We start from the raw sequence: 19587 nt of genomic DNA on the forward strand, positions 1-19587 counted from the left end.
TGCCTGATGTTCCTGCTATGAATATACTGGTAAAAGCCATATTTTGACTTGATACGTACGAATATATATATATATATATATATATATATATATATATATATATATATATATATATATATATATATATATATATATATATATATATATATATAATGTGTGTGTGTGTGTGTGTGTGTGTTTGCTTTTGTGGGTAAAACGACACGTTTCAGCGGTCTATAGGCTATACAGTGTATATGGCAAGCTCTCGCCAAGAGCTGAGATATCAGTGATCTGTCAAGGCTAGCTCCTTAGACCACAAGGTCACCCGGAGCGACTATGTATGTATCTATGCATGTATGTATGCATGTACAGCAAAATATGTAAATGAGATACATGGACGTAGGATGAGTGAGTTTATCTCCAATAATGATGAGACAAAGCATGTTAACGAACTTTTGTGAAGCATGCATTCACAAACAATGCAAATTAAAGTTAATATCTATATTTCTTTTTTAATTTGTCAATTTTTATTTTTATTTTTTATTTATGGCTTTATTAAGACAATGGCAAGATATCCGTAAGAGGCCTTTCATGCTTATTTCTAACAATATTTTAATCATTACTTTACATTCAAACGATTTTCTCTTTGAAACAAATGGTTTTATCTTGTAAAATTGTAAAATCGTTCCCAGGAAATGCAGTTTTAATGGAATCATTGCCATGCATATCCATGTATTAGAGAATATTTATAAACCATGTCCTCCCAAATCCATTGCGTAATTTATTTCATCATTCGAGTTGCTTTTTAAGCTTTGCCAATGCCGATAATCGTTCGTCCCGCCATTTCCTTCTTTCCTCGAGTTTATCAAGCGGGATTGTTTTCTCCATCTGCTGCTGAACTTTATCAATCAGTTCTCCTTCAAGAGCTATCGGAGGTCCAAAGCTCTCTTGCAGGGTGTATATGTCTTCTGAATACCGTTCACAAAAGTCTTTGATACCTGTGAAGAAAACAAATAAACAAATAAAACAATGAGTGTGTGCAAGTTCGCACAATTCTTGATTAAGAAACGTTACAAAATAATGTTTTATGGCGAGTAGATATGATTTACACATTTATATGAACAAGAATTTATTGAACACCTGTTTGACTAACATCAAGCAAGAAGTGGGTAATGAATAATGTGGTTTTGTGACTGAAGTTTTACAATACTGGTTTTTCTGGATCACAACGGGTTCCAATCCAGGTTTGTTATCGGATTGATCAAGAATCCAGCTGTTGATACTTTTTGGCAATGAACGAGATATCTACCAAAATCTTAGTTCGGTTTATATTTCAAAAGTGAGTAACGTTCTTGAATGTTTAATTGATGTGCGTTTTATGTACCGTGCTTTGTAGTTATAGGTTACTGCATTTGTATGGGAAAATATGAATGAGTTTTGGGATGGAATACGGAACGACCTTGGGAGTGAAGTATATCCTTCCGACAAAACGAGTTCATATTTTCCCATTCAAAGGCAGTAACCTTTTTATTATATGCTAAAATTTTTTTAATTCTACCTAAAGTTTAATTATATAAACACAATACACTACAAGAAACAACGTAAATGAATGTATGCCGCATTCCAAACTAAATACACAAGCGCATATTCATCATTACACAAATCAACATTATTACTGAGCACATAACTCCGCCCAGATAAATTTGAACTTAGTCGCGCGCTCGACATAACTTTCGAAAGAAAATGGCGTGTCTAGTTGAAATTGAAATTGGGAGTCATATTGTGAATGAATGTGCATTGCAACAACTTTTCCATTTGATCTGGAAAGAATAGATTTTGGTATTTTTCTCGATTCTAGGAAATTTCGTGATTATTGACTGGATTTGTATGTGACGATTCCACATGAAATACATGAGATTTAATAAGCTAGGGAGAAGCGTGTTGACATCTGCAATTGTGTTTCTGTTTCTGTCATTGAATATTTGAAATCATAATGTGGGAAAAATATGAAGTCTTTCAATTGTAATTATCAAAAAGACCCGATGGGATTTAATGCTTGTTTCATTTTGAGTGCAGTAAGGAGGATGCAATTGCACTTATCATCGAAATTACAGCACAATTTTGAAATGTGTAATCCATATTGAAAACCTATGACATGGCTCATGTAATTCGGATTTGCAGAATGAAGAAAATACATTCTGAGGAAATTCAGGATGTAAAACTGTAAGTATATTTTATTTTGCCATTCTTATCACCAGGTAAAGAAGAGAGTATATGACTTGTCACTTGTATGTTATTTGTAAGGACATTATCTTGCATCTGTTATATAATGTAGCTAGCCTAAATCCGTAACATTGTATCAACGTGGAATGTGCCAAAGCAGCTGGTATGTGGCAGTCCACGAAACATCTGTTTTAGTTCATTCAGAAACAAATTTAAACAACCACAGCGTAAAGAGCCTCTTACGCGAGTGTACATGATTTGTGTACAAAATCAAAAGTGCTGGCATCTGCGTCCATTGTCTGTTTACAATAGAAAGTAGTTCCTTTATGCACGTGAATGCTATATGTGTATTGTCGCGCGAGTTCAGTATCGGGTAATATTGAACGATTCTGACAATGTAAAGTTAACGGGGGGAAAAATGAGCATATAATAAAAACTGTTCATGTTTTGCACGCATTGCTTTCATTGTCGGATGTGCATAGACGGTATACGAACACTTTGTGATATGTAACATCATAACCGTGGTTACCATAATTTGCCTTAGCATCACCGTGCTTTGCACGCATTCCTTTAGCTTTACCGTGCTTTCCTTCGTTTGCTTTATCATGATCATACTTTGTACGCATTGCTTTAACCTTACCGTGCCTTGCGCGCATTCCTTTAGCATGACCGTGGTTACCATAATTTGATTTAGCATCACCGTGTTTTGCACGCATTCCTTTAGCATGATCGTGTTTTCCATCATTTGCTTTATCATGACCATACTTTGCCCGCATTGCTTTAGCCTTACCGTGCTTTCAACCGTTTGCATTAACATGACGGTGCTTTGCACGATTTACTTTAGCATGATTGTGACTTGTAAGCATTGCTTTAGCATGATCGTGCTTTCCACGTTTTGTTTTAGCATGACCGAGTTTTGGACGCATTGGTTTATCATTACCATGATTAGCCTGCATTGCTTTATCATGACCATGATTAGCCCGAATTGCTTTATCATTACGATGCTTTGGACGTATTGTTTTAGCATGACCATGCTTTGGGCGTATTGTTTTAGCATGACTGAGTTGTGGACGCATTTCTCTATCATGACCATGATTAGAATGCGTTGCTTTATCATGAAAATGATTAGCCCGCATTGCTTTATCATGACCATGCTTTGGGTGTATTGTTTTAGCATGACCGAGTTTGTGGACGCACTTCTCTATCATGACCATGATTAGCCCGCGTTGCTTTAACATGACCATGCTTTGGACGTATAATAGCATGACCGAGTTTTCGACGCATTGCTCTATCATGACCATGATTAGCCCCAATTGCCTTATCATGACCATGATTGGCCCGCATTGCTTTATCATGATTATGATTAGCCCGCATTGGTTTGTTATGACCATGCTTTGGACATATTGTTTTATTATTATCGTGCTTTCTACGATCTGCTTTAACATAATCGTGCTTTGTACACATTCCTTCAACATGACCAAAAATGTATCGGTTGGTTTGGTTTGGTATCTTATTTTACTGCACAGCAATACAAGTAGATTGTTGACTGCTGAAGCAATTGGAGTAAAGTACCTTATCGCAGGAGACATTGCAGTAACCAACCCAAGCTGATCCGTTGGTAGGATTCAAACCCTACTCCTTTTGATATCCGCCCTTTCATGCTAGCAACTAAACCAAATCGAATCGGTTTTGACCTATTTGTTCTAAAGTAGATATTTGGAAACGATAACATCATAATCAAATTGATTCTGAACTAATTATTTTTCTGTAGATGACACGCCATTGTGATTTGCACTGGATAACGTTTAGTCTACTTCGCTGAGTCGTTGAGGTCCACAGGTGGCCTTTGGTCATCTCCTGTTGCTGTTAGGACTGCTCCACAATTGTTCTATGCTTGATTTTATGATGAGAAAAATTTCAAAATTAAAAGTCTTCAGAAATAAAGAAGACAAAAGACGCACAGGGTGGCTAAGTGGTCTAAAGTGATCGCCTTTACCGATCCCTGCCATATCACCTCTGTCCGCGTGGGTTCGAGTCTCCTGCTAAGCCTATGTGGATATGTGAGAACGCTTGCAAATAGCTTCCCATTGGTCATGGTCCTTCCCGGAGTTTTCCCAGGTTCTTCACCACTTGTACTGGCCAGCTTCCATAGGCTATCGTGTACTGAAAAAATGGCGTTAAGTAAACAGAATGAAGAAAAACAACAAAAGATTACAACAAATAACAATGATTTCTGCTATTGATTTGTGAGTACTTATATATCGTTGTGTCAGATGAGAACAATGATAGATTGCACAAATCGATATATTTGAAAAATATGTTGTCTTTTGCATTGGTTGAAGAAAGGCTACGGATAACATGTTACATAAATGAACAAAGATGACGAGACATTTCCATGGATCAACACACACTGATTTCCAAAACAAACAAAAAAATATTTGTACAATCAAATACACTTTTATCTTTTCCCACACAAATGAATGCAAATTTCACTTTTTCATATAAGTGAATTCAGATTTAACTTCTTTCAAAGGAATGAATGAATATTTATCTTTAACCAAAGAATTGAATGCATATTTAATTTTTCCAAAGAAATTAATGCCATCTAAGCATGTTTAACATTCCCCCCCCCCAAAAAAAAAAAAATGAACGCATATTTGACTTTTTCATAGAAACGAATTAGCATTTAACTTTTTCCATAGAAATGAATTAGCATTTAACTTTTTCATAGGAATGAATTAGCATTTAACTTTTTCACAGGAATGAATTAGCATTTAACTTTTTCCATAGGAATGAATTAGCATTTAACTTTTTCCATATGAATGAATTAGCACTTAACTTTTTCCATAGGAATGAATTAGCATTTAACTTTTTCATAGGAATGAATTAGCATTTAACTTTTTCCATATGAATGAATTAGCATTTAACTTTTTCATAGGAATGAATTAGCATTTAACTTTTTTCATAGAAATGAATTAGCATTTAACTTTTTCCATAGGAATGAATTAGCATTTAACGTTTTCCATAGGAATGAATTGGTATTTAACTTTTTCCATAGAAATGAATTAGCATTTAACTTTTTCCATAGGAATGAATTAGCATTTAACTTTTTCCATAGAAATGAATTAGCATTTAACTTTTTTCATAGAAATGAATTAGCATTTAACTTTTTCATAGGAATGAATTAGCATTTAACTTTTTCATAGGAAAGAATTAGCATTTAACTTTTTCCATAGAAATGAATTAGCATTTAACTTTTTCCATAGGAATGAATTAGCACTTAACTTTTTCCATAGGAATGAATTAGCATTTAACCTTTTCTATAGGAATGAATTAGCATTTAACTTTTTCCATATGAATGAATTAGCACTTAACTTTTTCCATAGGAATGAATTAGCATTTAACTTTTTCATAGGAATGAATTAGCATTTAACTTTTTCCATATGAATGAATTAGCATTTAACTTTTTCATAGGAATGAATTAGCATTCAACTTTTTTCATAGAAATGAATTAGCATTTAACTTTTTCCATAGGAATGAATTAGCATTTAACTTTCTCCATAGAAATGAATTAGCATTTAACTTTTTCCATATGAATGAATTAGCATTTAACATTTTCTATAGGAATGAATTAGCATTTAACTTTTTCCATAGGAATGAATTGGTATTTAACTTTTTCCATAGGAATGAATTAGCACTTAACTTTTTCCATAGGAATGAATTAGCATTTAACCTTTTCTATAGGAATGAATTAGCATTTAACTTTTTCCATATGAAAGAATTAGCATTTAACTTTTATTTAACTTTTTCCATAGGAATGAATTAGCATTTAACATTTTCTATAGGAATGAATTAGCATTTAACTTTTTCCATAGGAATGAATTAGCATTTAACCTTTTCTATAGGAATGAATTAGCATTTAACTTTTTTCATAGGAATGAATTGGTATTTAACTTTTTCCATAGGAATGAATTAGCACTTAACTTTTTCCATAGGAATGAATTAACATTTAACCTTTTCTATAGGAATGAATTAGCATTTAACTTTTTCCATATGAATGAATTAGCATTTAACTTTTATTTAACTTTTTCCATAGGAATGAATTAGCATTTAACTTTTTCATAGGAATGAATTAGCATTTAACTTTTTCCATATGAATGAATTAGCATTTAACTTTTTCATAGGAATGAATTAGCATTTAACTTTTTTCATAGAAATGAATTAGCATTTAACTTTTTCCATAGGAATGAATTAGCATTTAACTTTTTCCATAGAAATGAATTAGCATTTAACTTTTTCCATAGGAATGAATTAGCATTTAACTTTTTCCATAGGAATGAATTAGCATTTAACTTTTTCATAGGAATGAATTAGCATTTAACTTTTTTCCATAGAAATGAATTAGCACTTAACTTTTTCCATAGGAATGAAATAGCATTTAACCTTTTCTATAGGAATGAATTAGCATTTAACTTTTTCCATAGAAATGAATTAGCATTTAACTTTTATTTAACTTTTTCCATAGAAATGAATTAGCATTTAACTTTTTCATAGAAATGAATTAGCATTTAACTTTTTCCATATGAATGAATTAGCACTTAACTTTTTCCATAGGAATGAATTAGCATTTAACTTTTTCATAGGAATGAATTAGCATTTAACTTTTTCCATATGAATGAATTAGCATTTAACTTTTTCATAGGAATGAATTAGCATTTAACTTTTTTCATAGAAATGAATTAGCATTTAACTTTTTCCATAGGAATGAATTAGCATTTAACTTTTTCCATAGGAATGAATTAGCATTTAACTTTTTCCATAGGAATGAATTAGCACTTAACTTTTTCCATAGGAATGAATTAGCATTTAACTTTTTCCATAGGAATGAATTAGCATTTAACTTTTTCCATAGGAATGAATTAGCATTTAACTTTTTCATAGGAATGAATTAGCATTTAACTTTTTCATAGGAATGAATTAGCATTTAACTTTTTTCATAGGAATGAATTAGCATTTAACTTTTTCCATAGGAATGAATTAGCATTTAACTTTTTCATAGGAATGAATTAGCATTTAACTTTTTTCATAGAAATGAATTAGCACTTAACTTTTTCCATAGGAATGAATTAGCATTTAACTTTTTCATAGGAATGAATTAGCATTTAACTTTTTTCATAGAAATGAATTAGCACTTAACTTTTTCCATATGAATGAATTAGCATTTAACTTTTTCTATAGGAATGAATTAGCATTTAACTTTTTCATAGGAATGAATTAGCATTTAACTTTTTCATAGGAATGAATTAGCATTTAACTTTTTCCATAGGAATGAACTAGCATTTAACTTTTTCCATAGGAATGAATTAGCATTTAACTTTTTCACAGGAATGAATTAGCATTTAACTTTTTTCATAGGAATGAATTAGCATTTAACTTTTTCCATATGAATGAATTAGCATTTAACTTTTTCATAGGAATGAATTAGCATTTAACTTTTTTCATAGAAATGAATTAGCATTTAACTTTTTCCATAGGAATGAATTAGCATTTAACTTTTTCCATATGAATGAATTAGCATTTAACTTTTTCATAGGAATGAATTAGCATTTAACTTCTTTCATAGGAATGAATTAGTATTTAACTTTTTCCATATGAATGAATTAGCATTTAACTTTTTCCATATGAATGAATTAGCATTTAACTTTTTCATAGGAATGAATTAGCATTTAACTTTTTTCATAGGAATGAATTAGCATTTAACCTTTTCTATAGGAATGAATTAGCATTTAACTTTTTCCATATGAATGAATTAGCATTTAACTTTTTCATAGGAATGAATTAGCATTTAACTTTTTCCATATGAATGAATTAGCATTTAACTTTTTCATAGGAATGAATTAGCATTTAACTTTTTCATAGGAATGAATTAGCATTTAACCTTTTCTATAGGAATGAATTAGCATTTAACTTTTTCATAGGAATGAATTAGCATTTAGTTTTTTTCATAGAAATGAATTAGCATTTAATTTTTCCATAGGAATGAATTAGCACTTAACTTTTTCCATAGGAATGAATTAGCATTTAACTTTTTCATAGGAATGAATTAGCATTTAACTTTTTTCATAGGAATGAATTAGCATTTAACTTTTTCCATATGAATGAATTAGCATTTAACTTTTTCATAGAAATGAATTAGCATTTAACTTTTTTCATAGGAATGAATTAGCATTTAACTTTTTCCATATGAATGAATTAGCATTTAACTTTTTTCATAGGAATGAATTAGCATTTAACTTTTTACATATGAATGAATTAGCATTTAACCTTTTCTATAGGAATGAATTAGCATTTAACCTTTTCTATAGGAATGAATTAGCATTTAACTTTTTCCATATGAATGAATTAGCATTTAACTTTTTCATAGGAATGAATTAGCATTTAACTTTTTTCATAGAAATGAATTAGCACTTAACTTTTTCCATAGGAATAAATTAGCATTAAACCTTTTCTATAGGAATGAATTAGCATTTAACCTTTTCTATAGGAATGAATTAGCATTTAACTTTTTCCATATGAATGAATTAGCATTTAACTTTTTCCATAGGAATGAATTAGCATTTAACTTTTATTTAACTTTTTCCATAGGAATGAATTAGCATTTAACTTTTTCCATATGAATGAATTAGCATTTAACCTTTTTCATAGGAATGAATTAGCATTTAACTTTTTCCATAGAAATGAATTAGCATTTAACTTTTTCATAGAAATGAATTAGCATTTAACTTTTTCATAGGAATGAATTAGCATTTAACTTTTTCATAGGAATGAATTAGCATTTAACTTTTTCATAGGAATGAATTAGCATTTAACTTTTTCCATATGAATGAATTAGCATTTAACTTTTTCATAGGAATGAATTAGCATTTAACTTTTTCATAGGAATGAATCAGCATTTAACTTTTTCCATAGGAATGAACTAGCATTTAACTTTTTCCATATGAATGAATTAGCATTTAACTTTTTCATAGGAATGAATTAGCATTTAACTTTTTCATAGGAATGAATCAGCATTTAACTTTTTCATAGGAATGAATTAGCATTTAACTTTTTCCATAAGAATGAATTAGCATTTAACTTTTTCCATATGAATGAATTAGCATTTAACCTTTTTCATAGGAATGAATTAGCATTTAACTTTTTCCATAGAAATGAATTAGCATTTAACTTTTTCATAGAAATGAATTAGCATTTAACTTTTTCCATAGGAATGAATTAGCATTTAACTTTTTCATAGGAATGAATTAGCATTTAACTTTTTCCATATGAATGAATTAGCATTTAACTTTTTCAGAGGAATGAATTAGCATTTAACTTTTTCATAGGAATGAATTAGCATTTAACTTTTTCATAGGAATGAATTAGCATTTAACTTTTTCCATAGGAATGAATTAGCATTTAACTTTTTCATAGGAATGAATTAGCATTTAACTTTTTCATAGGAATGAATTAGCATTTAACTTTTTCCATAGGAATGAATTAGCATTTAACTTTTTCATAGGAATGAATTAGCATTTAACTTTTTCCATATGAATGAATTAGCATTTAACTTTTTCCATAGGAATGAATTAGCATTTAACTTTTTCCATAGGAATGAATTAGCATTTAACTTTTTTCCATAGGAATGAATTAGCATTTAACTTTTTTCATAGGAATGAATTAGCATTTAACTTTTTCCATAGGAATGAATTAGCATTTTACTTTTTCCATAGGAATGAATTAGCATTTAACTTTTTCATAGGAATGAATTAGCATTTAACTTTTTCCATAGGAATGAATTAGCATTTAACTTTTTCCATAGGAATGAATTAGCATTTAACTTTTTCCATAGGAATGAATTAGCATTTAACTTTTTCATAGGAATGAATTAGCATTTAACTTTTTCCATATGAATGAATTAGCATTTAACTTTTTTCATAGGAATGAATTAGCATTTAACTTTTTCATAGGAATGAATTAGCATTTAACTTTTTCCATATGAATGAATTAGCATTTAACTTTTTCCATAGGAATGAATTAGTATTTAACTTTTTCCATAGGAATGAATTAGCATTTAACCTTTTCTATAGGAATGAATTAGCATTTAACTTTTTCCATAGGAATGAACTAGCATTTAACTTTTTCCATATTTCCATAAGAATGAATTAGCATTTATCTTTTTCCATAGGAATGAATTAGCATTTAACTTTTATTTAACTTTTTCCATAGGAATGAATTAGCATTTAACTTTTTCATAGGAATGAATTAGCATTTAACTTTTTTCATAGGAATGAATTAGCATTTAACTTTTTTCATAGGAATGAATTAGCATTTAACTTTTTCCATAGAAATGAATTAGCATTTAACTTTTTTCATAGAAATGAATTAGCATTTAACTTTTTCCATAGGAATGAATTAGCGTTTAAATTTTTCCATAGGAATGAATTAGCATTTAACTTTTTCCATAGGAATGAATTAGCATTTAACTTTTTCATAGGAATGAATTAGTATTTAACTTTTATATTTATATTTAACTCCTCCACAGATATTTTGCTTTTTCCATAGAAATTAATGCATATTTCACTTGTTTCCCATAGAAATGAATGCATGTTTAACTTTGCCATAGAAATGAATGCTTGTTTAACTTTCCCATAGAAATGAAGGCACACCCACTTGCATCTTTTAGACATTAGAGCTCGTTGCTTTAAATTTACGAAGCGACTTGAGACATTCATTTGTGTGAATGACTTGGGGGGTTGTTGTTGTAAATTTGTTGCTTTTATACGAGTTCATATAATTGAATTGAGTTTTATTGTTTCCCCACATTCACACTTATTATTTTTGCTCTCGGTATTTAAAATAAAAAATATATTTCCATCAGCCTTTGAAAGATCTGTACACGTGCCGCATCTTAAACTCATCAGCATATCTCCACCTGACACAATGACTTGTCACTCTGAGCAGTTTGTTACATATCTTCGATAATTTTCATTGATATTTACAATGGCTGAAATCACTGAATTAAAATTCTTTCCTTTCTAATCCAGACAAGTGACATTTTAGCTATTTTTTTTAGTAACGTTTAGAGACAAATCATTGAAGAAAGCAACTCATGCTTTTATTTGCTCTCGTCAAGTATTTACTTTCTTACACCCTTTTTTTTTTTAATGAAACTGATATTAGGACAGTGGTAGAGCAAAGACAGCAGAGATCCAAAGGTCACTTGTAGACGTCAACCCAGTAAATAAATCTCACTAAGTACGCCGTTAATATGCGTGTGTGTTTGTACCTCATGAATGCCTAATACCAGAGTCTTTGTGGCGTCATTTTTTGGTGATGTGTGCATGGTCGTGGGGTTAATAGGTTTGGTGAATGCAATTAAGGCAGAGTGTACCATGAACTACAGACCCGGGTTTGAATCTCCGTAGAGTACGAACACAATTTTTGCTAATGTTTATGATAATATTACTTATCTTATATCAAACTTCATGTAAACCTATCAAGCAGTCTCTTGTAGGATCCAAGGATAGCTTTTCCACTACATTGCATGCATACATCCATCCATCCATCCATCCATCCATCCATACATACATACAAAAGCAATTTGATATACCAAAACTGTTATCAATCTGTGATCCCCCACAGCGCATCAGTACGCATATATAAATATTGTTTCAACAGTAGGTTGTAATTCAATAAAAGCTATCCCTTCTATACTATCGAAACCAGTGATGAACGTCCACTGATTAATCAATAGCGATGTAAGAAACTAGCAAGGACAAATATTAATAATCCCCATTTTCTAAATGAATTAATCTCTCTCTCTCTCTCTCTCTCTCTCTCTCTCTCTCTCTCTCTCTGATGCATTTGGGACAAAATAAAAACGGGAAAGTATGTGGTCTGTGGAGTGAGAGGGAAAAAGAAAACAGGACCTACAAAGTAACCTAATTTAAGTACCTGGGTCGTCGTAACAGTTAGATGTACATGTTCCATGGGATTTTAACACAGTGTTCATAGTACCAGTGATACAAAGTTGCATTGTTTGAATTACCTCTTGTTGCTTCGTCATTTCGCTTAGTTCATATTTTCCACTCGTTTTAATATGCTCGCCGGTAAGTGAATGGCTGTCTATTCAGTGTTGAAGTAGCAAAACATGTTGTGTTTGTAGTGCTCTGCTTTCTTCATTAGAAGCATATTTCATGCTTAAATCATAAGTGTCATACATTATTTAATTTAAAGGAATGAAAATAGAAGTTCAAAAAAAAAAAAAATGAGGAGAAAAAGCAGCTTTTCAAATCACTAAGAAGACTGCGATTGCCGCAAAAGGTAAAGAACTACATTTTTTAGCTGACACGCTGGGCAGGGATGGTTAGAGTTCATTCGTTCCGTCAATACTCACTTGCTTGTATAGTCAATCTTAACTGCGTTGTAAATGAAAGCATATGTATTTGTATGTGATATTAACAAAATGTATATATAATAACTACGCTTATCTTTGATATACCACTCGTTTTATAAATTTTTCACTGAAACGAAATTCGGCAAACTGTATAGCTGCACATATATTATATCAAAACAAGCGTAATTAGTAATGAGAATGTTCCTACCATTTGCATTAAGATGATTTGTTTCCAACTGGCCGATGAACGCATAGCGCATACCCAGTCCCTGTGGCATTACTTGATCCAAGTCATCTGCTTCGATTACGTCATCCTGTAAAACGTTAATTAAAGAGTGAATTTATGTCTTATGTTGCAACCATTCCTGAAAACTAAAAAAAAATCCTCTTTTGTACATACTTTTTGTCCAATTCAATACTTTTGAACAGTTGGAATTTTTCTCATCGTCAATCCGGAAGCAGCTCGGTATTGTCAAGAGGAAAATTAACCAACAGCCAGGCCGCCACACAGATCAAACGCAAAACAAGAAACTAATATGCAGGCGGAAAGATGGATCAAAAGGTGGCGGAAATTGTGTGGAAGCATATATACAATCATCAAGTGATAGTCAATTAGTAAAGTAATACTTTGACTGAAAACGTATATGCATAATGACCTGCTCTGTAGCAAGAGTAAGTCGTATTCTTCACTGAGTGTAAAATAATTCTTCCATCTCTTTCTATGATAAATAAGAATGGACAGACGTAAAACTGATTGGTAAGCATACAGAAGGCGGAGGGGGGGGGGGGCTAATAAAAACAAACACATAAGAAACTGGAATATTAAGAGAGACTGGTGAATGGGAAAGTGGGGGAAGGGACCAAGCCAAGAAGGACAACAGTTTAACTTAACGGAAGGCTCTCCAACTACAGACAGATGGACACGGAGGCGAAGGACCGGTGACAGGGAGATGCGAAATTGCGAAAGGCTTATGATGCAGATGCCGAGAAGAATAATTGTCTGTTCAGACTACATGGTTCATATAATATGACCTCATTTTCAAATGCATACATTTCTTATTCTTTAATAATGTCCTTGTAGTAAAAGGACTTATCAATGACTCAATGACATCATCAGTAAAACTAATATTTGTACGGAAAATGTACTCCCTACTGAAGTTAACTCACCTGACAACTTATTTCTTCAATGTATGTTTTAAATAAGAAATGTGAAAGAACATTTTCCTACAACGCTCTACTAATTACATGAAAGATCCTGGATACCTCAACGTACAAAGCTCAAGTGTTTGCCATACAAGCTGACTGTGGTATAAACTATGTAAAATGGTATTTGATTGTCCATTAACCCTGTATCAAAAGTCACACGAGTGTCTTGAGATAACAAGCACATAGGAAGTTAATAGACTGTGTTGACAGGGATGACGATTAGAGATAAACAAGCACGTATAAGGGACTTGACGGACAGTACTGACAAGGACTGGCGTTTGGAAAATATACTGCAAACAAACAAACATGAAAATCCCAAATTATAGGTTTTACCCGTAACAGTTTGAAACACTCGGCAGTTACAGCATGCTGTATTCGACAAATAACAAATCCTCGGATCTCTTTCTTCAATACAATTGGTGCCTGGCCTAAGTTCTGGAACAAAGACTTAGCTCGTTCCATTGCTGAGGCATCTGTCCATTTGGAGGGGACAAGCTCGATTAGGGGAACAAAGTACGGAGGGTTCAACTGCAATGAATAATATTCCAGAGAAGCAGACGTAAAATATTGTGGGGATTCCTTACTATATATTAAGAATAATTTTACTGTTAAATTTGTGGTTAATAATCATTTGTTATGAGTGTTTCTTTTTATAAAAATTTATGGATAATCAGACATAAATTATAAGATAAACTGTGGTGAACTATTCGTTTAGTGAATTTCGTTGGAAGTTTAATAGAATCTGCTAATGAGTTTTAAAAAAAAAAACACATAATAATAACGAGATAGATTATGAGCACATAGTAGAGATACCACTCAGATTGTTAAAGCTACTTAAAAATGAATAAAAGCGACAAACACACACGCTTTATTTTTTCTGTTTCAGGTACAGCTACATTTATCAAAATCATCCGTGTATCTCAATTAACACACATTTCTGGAAATGGCAACACCTATATTGTCATCTAAAACCAAAATGTCTAATGTCCCATTATTAGCTTTTCGGATGGCAATTTGACTATGGCATACTATAAGAAAATAATAATTAAATCATTGTTTTCCACGACTTTCTCACGTAGTAAGTTAAATACTACAGTATGAAATGACAGCCCCTAGCAACTCGGCAAAGTTTTCTTTGTACGATAAGTTTTGTAATCTTAAAACCCCGATTTTGCTAAAGTATATAGCAGTATTATGTATGTCTTTTCAAACATGCTTACAGGATGGGCAACGATCACTCTTGATTTGTGTTGTAGATTTTCGGCCAAGACTGTGGGGAATATATTGGCGGTAGAGCTTGCCATAACAACATCCAGGTTGACATATCGGTCTGCCTCTGTAAACACTGACTTCTTCAGTGCCAAGTCCTCTGTCACGCATTCCTGCAATGATTGCACTATGATCTTCAATACGTTTGAGTAATACCAGGAACTGAAACCCTCCATACAGATCACATTCAAATACAAGACACTTTTTAGTAAGGAATGTTGCAAGAAACTCAAATGAAATTTCAATTTATTTGTAAGTAACCCAGTCTAGAATTAACAAACGACACCAATTGTTGCCCCAATTGTCCAATCTAATCATATATAAAGCAAAGTTTACTCATTCCTAAATTTAAATAACTGATATGTCTCTTAGACAATATCCATTCTGCACAAGTTCAATCATCTGCTATAAACATGGGTTGACACTTCAATAACTAAAATCAATTATATTCCAGGACAGCTTTTTCAGACAGTCTCGCAGTAATGAGTGTGTAAACACGCTGTGCCATGCTTGGTCAATCCCTGTGGGGGCGAGGTAAAGCCGAACAAACACGTGGTATATTCTTTACTGCTTAATAATTTACATAGTAACATGTTAACTAAACAAACGTTCAACATCAACTACTTAAAGGCGGAACATTATATAACGTAACATCATGGGGACGATGCTTTTGAACCGAACCGTGCACGTCTGTTGCGTATCCCAAACAAACACATTATCAATAAAGTCTAAATTAACACCAAACAGATGCATGCTAAATTTAATACATGTTCAAGTGACTGCCGAAGTTTTTGCTTGATGTGGGAATACATTTGCTTTGTGTAAGACAACAACTTTCAAGCATACGCCACAAGACTAACAGTTTCTTTTGGTTGTTTCTGTAACAATACTGCCTCCAGACCCAATGAAAATGCATCAGTGGACAAGACTGTCTGGTAGAAGGATTATACGGGCAATACCGGTATAGAGCTTGAGGCTCCGACTTTATATCTCAAAATGGCTTTATTCTGCGAAAGGCCCAAGTCCCAATCGGTGTTTTTACTGCAAATACATTGAAAGGGCTTTGTTTTGAGAAGGACCCAGGATCCCAATCAGAGTGGCTTTATTTTCTCAACAATGTTTCATTAAGAACTGAGAAATCGTCTAACTGTTGAAGCATTTTTGGGTGGTTCCAATGATTGCGCGCGTTTTTGGGGGAAGGGGATTCTGGAAAGCTGCCATAGTTCGTGAGGAATCAGTAATGTGCCCTGCGAATTTCACTACGTTCTACAAAATTGTCGCCATTTAAATGCATCCAACACAATTTTCAACCATTAATCATGCTCTTGCTGATTGCCACCAGAAAAAAGAATGTCATCCATATGGAATATATAAGATAGTTTGGAACATACATTTCTGGAAAACATTTAGTAAGAACGAAAACAAAATGCGAATATGTTACATTTAAAACGACTAATGGGTCTAATTTAAGTGGTTGCGTCACGAGCCTACGGTAAAAGGGTAATTTGCGAAATTCGGGGAATATAGTTTGCTGATAATATTCGCACCAGCTATATGAACCAAACTTTTGTCTATTGGATGTTTCTAACGCAGTACCGATTTATCTAGTTTGGTGAAATCTGAATATTGCCATTATCTTTTGGAACCAGGACATGCGTACAACTCTGCTGGGTGATCCACTCAAGAATTGCGGCTAATTTCTCTATTCTGTGTAATTCATATGTCGATTTATCCATTACCAGAACTGGCACCGTCGTATGAGTACTGAGTGCAAACAGAACTGCGTCTGGTTAAGGTCGCATCTTGTATTCTCAATCAGTATTCCCAATCCACTCAATACTTTGGGTTCATTTTCTATATGGATGGTCTGTGATAGGAACCTCCTCTTACAGAATGATGATTCTTAGCTCCTCTTGAATTGTTCTTCCCAAAATGAATGCCCGAAACCTTTGAGTATGTCCTATGGTGTACTTCGTTTGTTCCATTCCTTGAACGGTAAGATTTTCTCCTGGTGGTCAAACCGGCCCGGTTCTCTTTTGTAGATTCGAATAGAGTTATGTGATGCCTTCTTTATAACATTGTTAGTCAGGTTAGAGTAGAGGTTCCTGTTCCTTCAAAGCCGCACTCTGTCTAGCTAGACTGATTTCTTTATCTAGTGTACGTTCGCTTCCAAGTTGGAGTTTTTCTACCAAGTTTGTATTTCCAATCCAACAGCAATTATATTTCGAATTATTTCATCTTTAAGAACTTAAATATCGCAATGTTTTGTTAGACTGTGCAATGACGTAACAAATGTACATCTAACCTTCGCATCGACATCGATGGTTTAAACTCTTTGAGAAACATCATTTGTCTCAAAGTACTTCGTATTCCTTTTCTCGCTGCCATTCAACACTTATGAAGAAAAATGAATTTCTCTGAGGCTCAGTAGAATTAATCTCTGTTCTTCTTAGTCTTCATTCAATCCATAAAAAAATCTGAAACACGCAGATCACAGAACCCATTGTGCAAGACTCAAGGTAAAAAAAATTTGAATTTTTCCTGACTTGGAACTTGAAATATTGCTGTTGGTGGAAACCGGTGTCAAGAGAAATCAAAATGGATATGTTCCTTTTATAATAATATTTCTGCGTTTACTTATATTCCACTAACACTCAGAGTGGCATACATCTCTTCTGAAACTATGCTGTTGGAGTCTGAATGAACAAACAAAAACAATTCTTAAACACTACTTTGGTACTTACAGAGAAACTGGAGTTTTTTTAAATATGCCCTTTACCGACTGACTTTACATCAGACTAATACAGAAGAATTGACGTATATCACAATCTTTATCAACATTCTAAAAGTAATTGGATTTTCAATTAGATTGACCTAAGGTCGCACTGACATTAAAGCTGTCAACCCTTGTCTGTTTCAACTCCAATTACACTTGGCCGTGACTCATTACACGATAACTTCATTACCTGACACGACACTGTACCACTAGATCGGAGAAGCAGGAGATATGCTTTCACTTTGCACCATCTCTGGTTGGGTCCAAAGTTCTGACACCTACAAGAGTTCATATTCATTACGGGCGGCCCTAGAATAGCTGCCAGCAATTGGCTCCCTAGGCGAATCACGCAATCGGCGCCACCCCACCCCACCCCATCCCCGTCAAATTTTGCCCCCATTTAACTTGGCGTCCTAGACAACAGCCTAGTTCGCTGACATGGACGGACCGCCCTTGCTAGTCGTCTATCAAAAGCTGGATTCTGATCTCTTACACGTCGAGCACAGTTCTCATACCAACATTTGAGCCGATTAAACGTCCTGGTATATGTTGTTACAATTTAATAAATAAAGTTTCAACTTTAAGCATGAAAATAGTTTCTAAATATATATTTTCATGAACCTGCACATATATGGCATCTTGAACGCATTCTGCCAAATTATCATATGACTGAACCAATTGGAACTGATCTGAAGCGGATAGATTCCCTCTGAGGCAGCCGTCAGTCTCATACTGTTGCAGCTTCGTCTGAATCGCCACTAAACCCTTTTGGATCTGACTGCGATCTTTGTCGTATAGGGCCACCTGGTATCCTCCACTGGTGAATAAAATCGCCATGTTGTGTCCTAATATACCACTGTAAAAAAACGTAAGAAAATTAAATGGACATTTGAATTAGTTGCAATTAAAGACATGTATGACAGAGGTTGGGTCACGGGTTGGTAAATTCTGCTTTAAGCCGACATATTGAACTACATTAGAAGCAACACTAACGTCCATGGAGTGTGTAATACCTCGTTCCTACGGTCCCAGAAGTGTGAAACACCCCAATACTACGTTCCCTGGAGTGTGAAATGTCCCAACATTACCGTCCCTGGAGTGTAAAACTCGCACTACCGTCCCTGGAGTGTGAAATACCCCAACACTACGTTCCCTGAGTGTGAAATATCCCCAACACTACGGTCCCTGGAGTGTGAAACTCCCCAACACTACGTTCCCTGGGTGTGAAATACCCCAACACTACGGTCCCTGGAGTGTAAAACTCCCCAACACTACGGTTCGTGGAGTGCGAAATACGCCAACACTACAGTCTCTGGAGTGTGACATACCCCGTTACTACGGTCCATGGAGTTTTTCAATACCCAACACTACGCTCCCTGAGTGTGGAATATCCCAACACTACGGTCCCTAGAGTGTGAAATAACACCAAAACAAATATCATAACAAAGGTACATAATATACAGATCTTACCATCCTATGATCGCAATTTTTCCGATCCTGTTTGCTTTGGAAGCCATGCTTGTCAATCTGTATGAATTCGGAGCGTGTCTTATCAATCATTATGGCACATGTGCCATTTCTTCTCGTAGTGAGATCGTGACAAATATCGATGCACTCGTTACTATTCGATTGACTTGGAAAGTAGGACTTAGTTCGAAGGTTAAGCCGTTTGACCTCATCCAACCGCCCATACATCCGA

The 19587-nt window shown here is 33.5% G+C and overlaps 1 protein-coding gene across 1 annotated transcript; it reads right to left on the minus strand.

Annotated features, from left to right (window-relative positions):
• Positions 1-465: 465 nt before the first annotated feature.
• Positions 466-19481, minus strand: LOC149791257 (lambda-crystallin-like). Its single transcript, XM_089969747.1, has 6 exons — positions 19359-19481; positions 18510-18744; positions 15064-15225; positions 14177-14371; positions 12846-12951; positions 466-977 (listed from the first exon to the last, which is right to left on the minus strand). The coding sequence occupies exons 1-6, from the start codon at positions 19403-19405 to the stop codon at positions 769-771; spliced, it is 954 nt and encodes a 317-aa protein (XP_089825873.1). The 5' UTR covers positions 19406-19481; the 3' UTR covers positions 466-768.
• Positions 19482-19587: the final 106 nt, after the last annotated feature.

The sequence above is a fragment of the Sinohyriopsis cumingii genome, chromosome 9 (assembly GCF_028554795.1).
Source record: "Sinohyriopsis cumingii isolate HCF-2022 chromosome 9, ASM2855479v2, whole genome shotgun sequence".
In the NCBI taxonomy this organism is placed as follows: Eukaryota; Metazoa; Mollusca; class Bivalvia; order Unionida; family Unionidae; genus Sinohyriopsis; species Sinohyriopsis cumingii.

Coding starts and splice junctions, on each gene's coding strand:
- LOC149791257 (XM_089969747.1), bottom strand. CDS start 19,405: ATGGCTTCCAAAGCAAACAGGATCGGAAAAATTGCGATCATAGGATG. Junction 12,952..14,176: donor AGTGTTTCAAACTGTTACGG/GTAAAACCTATA, acceptor AACGTTTTACAG/GATGACGTAATCGAAGCAGA. Junction 978..12,845: donor AAATCATCTTAATGCAAATG/GTAGGAACATTC, acceptor TTTTCTTCACAG/GTATCAAAGACTTTTGTGAA.